The sequence below is a fragment of the Lissotriton helveticus genome, chromosome 11 (genome assembly GCF_964261635.1).
Source record: "Lissotriton helveticus chromosome 11, aLisHel1.1, whole genome shotgun sequence".
Lineage (NCBI taxonomy): Eukaryota > Metazoa > Chordata > Amphibia > Caudata > Salamandridae > Lissotriton > Lissotriton helveticus.
In genome coordinates, this window is record NC_136072.1 from 50,536,204 (window position 1) to 50,542,203 (window position 6,000).

The 6,000-nt window shown below is 44.6% G+C and overlaps 1 protein-coding gene across 1 annotated transcript in view; it reads right to left on the reverse strand.

Moving 5' to 3' along the window:
- Nucleotides 1-5,690, reverse strand: part of PDE6D (phosphodiesterase 6D) — a 134,308-nt gene extending 128,618 nt beyond the window's left edge. Inside the window, exon 1 of the mRNA XM_078667436.1 lies at nt 4,767-5,690. Within this exon, the coding sequence (XP_078523562.1) occupies nt 4,767-4,816 (50 nt within the window). The 5' untranslated portion in view covers nt 4,817-5,690. The remainder of the gene's footprint in view (nt 1-4,766) is intronic.
- Nucleotides 5,691-6,000: the final 310 nt, after the last annotated feature.

The window sequence follows — 6,000 nt, forward strand, 5'->3', positions numbered from 1 at the left end:
TGCCCCTCTCCCAAGGGCTACTAACTCCAATTAACCAGTCCACTAGTCATCGACTGTGGATCTAGACTTCACCTAATAACTTGTTGGTGATCTTATGTGAAGTCTGTCGGATGTTCAGCTTGATGGTTAGGAATGGACCTGTGGGGGACGAACAATTTAATCAACCCCATCTGAATGTATCAACTTACAGACCTATCGGTAAATGTAATTAGGACCTTTTTGGTGAGCGTAATTGAGAACTTACCACTGTTTGTGGATCGATTGGGGGGTCCTACCGGCGCCCCCATGGGCACTCCGGTGGTGGTGGAATTGTATGGTGTCAACATTGCCTCTATAATTATATGCGGACGTTTAGCATAGAGGTCAGGTACACACGTTACCTAATGTGGAGTAAACAACAGAGAAGTGTGATTGAATACTTCATCTGTCCGTGTGGGTAAGAGTTGTTAAAACGCTAGGTAGTAAGGAAAACGAACGTTCACCCCACAAGGTATTGGAATTCCCTTCTCTCACCTTGGCAACAGTAGTTGGTATGCTGGATACCGCGGGCAATTACCACCGTCAAGTAATCCGAACGGAGAACCGCATCCGGATACGGCTGTTACTTCCGTGTTGTAGCTAGAGTCACATGTTACCCTATTAGCCAATGCGGGTCGGTTGACGGTGGTAATTGCCCGCGGTATCCAGCATACCAACTACTGTTGCCAAGGTGAGAGAAGGGCATTCCAATACCTTGTGGGGTGAACGTTCGTTTTCCTTACTACCTAGCGTTTTAACAACTCTTACCCACACGGACAGATGAAGTATTCAATCACACTTCTCTGTTGTTTACTCCACATTAGGTAACGTGTGTACCTGACCTCTATGCTAAACGTCCGCATATAATTATAGAGGCAACGTTGACACCATACAATTCCACCACCACCGGAGTGCCCATGGGGGCGCCGGTAGGACCCCCCCCAATCGATCCACAAACAGTGGTAAGTTCTCAATTACGCTTACCAAAAAGGTCCTAATTACATTTACCGATAGGTCTGTAAGTTGATACATTCAGATGGGGTTGATTAAATTGTTCGTCCCCCACAGGTCCATTCCTAACCATCAAGCTGAACATCCGACAGACTTCACATAAGATCACCAACAAGTTATTAGGTGAGTCTAGATCCACAGTCGATGACTAGTGGACTGGTTAATTGGAGTTAGTAGCCCTTGGGAGAGGGGCACTGACCCAGTTCCGTTTTCTTGCCTAATAGGTGACCCCCTGGAAGCTTGGACGGAGTCCCCACCTGACCAGCTTCATTGGTAACGTACCCAGTAGCCCACATTGAACTGCAACCTTGTGATTTATTAAACTTTATCTAACACCTACCTCATCCTTGTACTTCAGGTGTTCGACTTTGACCACGAGTTTGAGCACGGCCAAGTTTCCCCATCTTTCCAACCCCTGCCCCTTGTCCTGAAGAAGACCCGCAGCCGAGGCTTCAAAATTCCCGAGAGCATTAGGGTCGAAACGTCGACGCTTTTCAACTTGTGTGCCTGTACCTCTCTTGTCCCCATTCCCCTTCCCCTTTTGAATAGTTTGGACAGGCCTATACAATTAGCAGAAGAATTGCCGCCTTGTTTTTTGTAAATATCAGAACTGTACATTACAATTGTTTTCCTTTTTCCTTCTAATCACTTGAGCACCCTTTTTCTTTACTTGACTATACTTTTATAGTCTTTGCGCCGTTTACAAGTAGAATTGTTTTATGAAATTGTAAATAAATATGTAATACTTTGGTAACATGAACACTTGAAGTGTGGGTACAATACTTTTTTCATTCTAGCTTTAGGCTACACTTATCATTCTTGGGTACTGCTTTTTCCTTCCATGCAATGTGTACATAACTAATGTCAAAACGAACATATCTCTCCTATTCTGCTTGAGTCGAAATATGCAGATTTAATCGCATTACCTAATTAGAAATGATATCGATATAAGGTTTATTGGATTGAAACTCAAGGACCATTGTTTTCTTTATATTAATTTATACCCAGGTCCTTTGACTCTGTGGGTGATACCCCATTGATTTAATGGTTTGTTTCAGTTAATACATACAAACGGAAAATGGAGTCGCTATATAAAATTAGCCAGTTCAATATACAAGTATTAAAAACAAGTACCATAATTTAGTTCAAGACTAAAGGAGACCGTAATCGGAGTGTTATTTGGAAACCGCTCTTTATTTCAGGTGTCAGTTGGTCCATAGAACACTCAATTGCACTAGAGGATTTTACTTTCAGATATGATGTAGTAAGTTTCCCTTTGCAGTTTGGGTTAAACTGATTCTGTTGAACAATACAGAATTTTTATTAATGTACTACTAGCTTTAGTCATCAGTCCTGCATTATTTCAGTAGTTGGAAATGCCATCTTTTGTAATAAGTTTTTGACAAGATCCTGCCATTCAATTACTTGAATTCCTATGTTCCAAAATACCTGAAGGAGTATTTATATAAATTTGGTTTACAGGGTTTGTTCAGATTCTAGTCCAATAAAATGCAGGTTAACGTCAGGTTGCTGACTCAATGTTAGTAATACCAAGTTCTAGCCTTAAAAGCTTCCAATGGGGTGCCTGGACCTCAATTTAATTCTCCTTTTTTTTTTTGTAACGCTGGTACTTGCTCGTATGTAGCTCTTCAGTATGGCTCCGTACAGGGAAGCAGCTACTGAGGTCATATTATACATTTTGAGTATAGAATGTATTGATCAGTCATCGAATTTGCTCATACAATGGAGAATGGCTTAGTATTTCAACAAATTTCTGTACCCTTCTTCTGCAGGCTGCTTTAGCCATAACCATAATAGTTTATGGCTGAGACAATGGTCTAGATAATCAAAGACATAAACGTGTGCCAACTGTTTTTCCGCTTTAGTGGAGCTTTTAGATTTAGGGCCAGAAATTCATATTCCTCCACATTGCATAAAAATTTGACAGACCGTTTCCCAAGGCTATTTTTCCTACACAGCTTGACCGCGAGTACATTGTCACTTTAGACCATACACCTGCTGAAAACGGCTCAACCAGCCCCAAAACATCACAAAGCAATTGTTGCTTTACAAACCATGGATTTGGACACTAAATTTAAACTATGTGCCCATCAACAGCTACTGCTTCCCACATACTAACCCCAAAGCAACACACTTCAGAGAAGATCATATCCATGCTTGTGGTACATCATTGCGAAGTGATTTTGCGGGGATTAGATTTCTTTAAACTCCCACCTAATGCTTCGTTGATACTGTGTGCACACTATCTTAAAGATAGAAATCGGGGTAGGAACATATTAACTTGGTACAAAAATAATGTTTATGTGACTTCTGTTTGGGCTTTAGGGATACTTTGACAAATTCATCCATCAATGAGATGCAGATTATCACCGTCTAGTTTAAAACACTGACTCCTGCACTGAAATGGTTAATAAATTACATTTTAATCCTGCAAAGACACAACCTCCCTTATGCATATCCCAATACTGTTGTCCATCAAACCCAATACAGAGCAATCCCCGCCTAACACCAACCACCTGCTTCCATACCCAAGAATGGATCACGTGAAGCTATCATAAGCTAATCTGTCTGGCCCCACAACATCCATCGCCAATAAGAAAACTTTTCACTGTTATGAGCATAGCCTCTAATTTCATTCTACTCACTTTCAACTTTTTCTACAACCCGATTCTCTTTAACCACCAGTCCACGGACAGACTACTCACCTTTCACCTCTAACTATACCGGATTTACTCAATCTCTGCTTGATTACATTTGTATACCCTTCCACATCTAAACCCATCACAACCTATACCCATCACAACCTTTACAGTTCTCAAAAAAAATGAAATCCTTGTCAGACTCCATCAGTAAGTTTCAAACAGTACTTCACTGACACTTACCATCAATATCTGCACATTTTCATTTTCCTTCGGCCTAGGCTCTATTTCTCATCAGTTTATACCTCTATCTACTTGCACCCGTCACCTTTCAACTTCCAGTTGCTGCCTTTTATTGATTATTCGGCATGATACTCTTTAGTCCACTAAATGATATTTTGATTTTTATTCTCCTCAACCCTCTCAACTTACACTACCAGCCAAACCATGGTAGCCGGTGGATGCTACTCCCAAAAATGCCATCTTTGCAAGATGTAGGTCCCTGCATGTGTTCCCCACATGACCCAAACCAATTTGACGTTCCATCAACCTAAAGGTTGTACGTCTCAAACTCCTTGCGGGAACACCTAACCACTCCACCCCAAGGAATGTAGTACAAATACAACCAGCCCCCCAGCACACCACATGCCAGTACACCATAAACGACTGTTACCAAAATCCAACAAGGAGTTACACACACCACGTTTAAAGCACTGCCACTCAGTGCTTTAATCCTATTCACCACTTGCTGTTTAGGACTGACAATGACCATGGAATCCTGACACTTACTTATTAAAGTATTGACAGCTGATAATTTGGTCCTATTGTACAACTGGCTCAAGAATCGAACTTGGGGTACACTATGGATTAAAGAGCACTCTGCAAATCAACCAAGCATATACTAAGGCCAGGACTGTTGAGATGGTGGCATGGATTCACTCAAGACCATTATTAAGATTGCAATATTTAAGAACGCTCTGCCATTCCTCGCCCCTGCCCATTCCCTCCACCACGCAGTGCCCATCGCTCTCCAACATTCCTGGCCACTTTCACCTCCTGATTTGTGGAAAGGGATACAGTTTGAAGCCCTTCAGGATCTCCATGGCTCTCTCCTCCTTCTCAGACATTTCACGAGGGTCCCTTTCTTGTTCTTGGCTTCCAGAGGCAGGGTAGCAGCTGGCAGTAGGGTGGAAGGCAGTGGAGTCCAGGGCTCACAGCCAGCTGGGGAACAGGTGCAGGCCTAACCGGAAAGGCTGTTGTAATCCGGATTGTCAGTAAGAAGTAGGGAGCCTGAGAGCCAAAGGCCAACAGGAAAGAGCGGTGCAGCTGCAAGCGAGGTGCAGAGGGGTGCCCTCAAAGCTAGAGGTCAGCAGAGGGTCAAGGGCGACCACCAGCACGTGGGGCTATCAGGGGCGTGCAGTGGGAGGTGGTCAGGGTACTGCAGGGATGAATGGGCTCTAAAATGTAAATATAGGGAGGAGCATGGGATGGGCTTTCACACAGAGGTGAACTAGGGCTCTGCCTAGGGGGTACTGATCAATGAAGGTCCGGGTGGGTTAGAGGGCTGTAGGTGACTGGGCAGGGGGGGGGGCTCAAATTAAAGGGTCTGCTGCCTGCAACGTGGAGAGGATTTGAGGGGTCAATATGTCAGGCAGTGCCGGAGAGGAGATCTGTCTGTCTGCAGGAGGAGAAAGCTTGTTTGAGGCAGAGAATGAGAGGCAAGTAGGAGGTGGATGGAGGTGACAGCTGGCAGTCTCTCAATAGTAGGGTCAGTGGCACAGACAGCAGCAGAGGGGGGGTGTAGAGGAGCTGGGGTGCTGCCTGTCAGTACTGGGGGCTTCAGGTCCCAATGTCAAGGGTGGCAGGCCTGGTTTTGCAGACCACGGGGGGCGACGACTCCCTCCCGCGACAGACGGACGCTCCCCACCTCCGCCTGGGCACAAGTCAACGGCCGGGCTGACACTTCACACCGAGCAACCGACCCTGTGTAGAAGCAGGCCTGGCAGACCCGCCCACTGGGTTGGCCAAGGAACAGCAACAAATCCGATTCAAGAAGATTGATGACAGAACAAGAAATACACCAATGGCATGAGTTCATCTACGAAATCGAGTAAAAGAACTTGCTGGAATGTAAGGTTCGGTACTGCCAACCACCTGGGAGAATTATTGCCTATGTCCCGCCTCTTACATGACAGGCAGATAAAGCTGACAATAAGTTTAGGGCACCGCACTGATTGACGCGGTTCACAGAGCCGTGAGCCGCCGGGATGCTAAAAAAACCGTTATGTGATTGGTCAAAACCATAAGACCC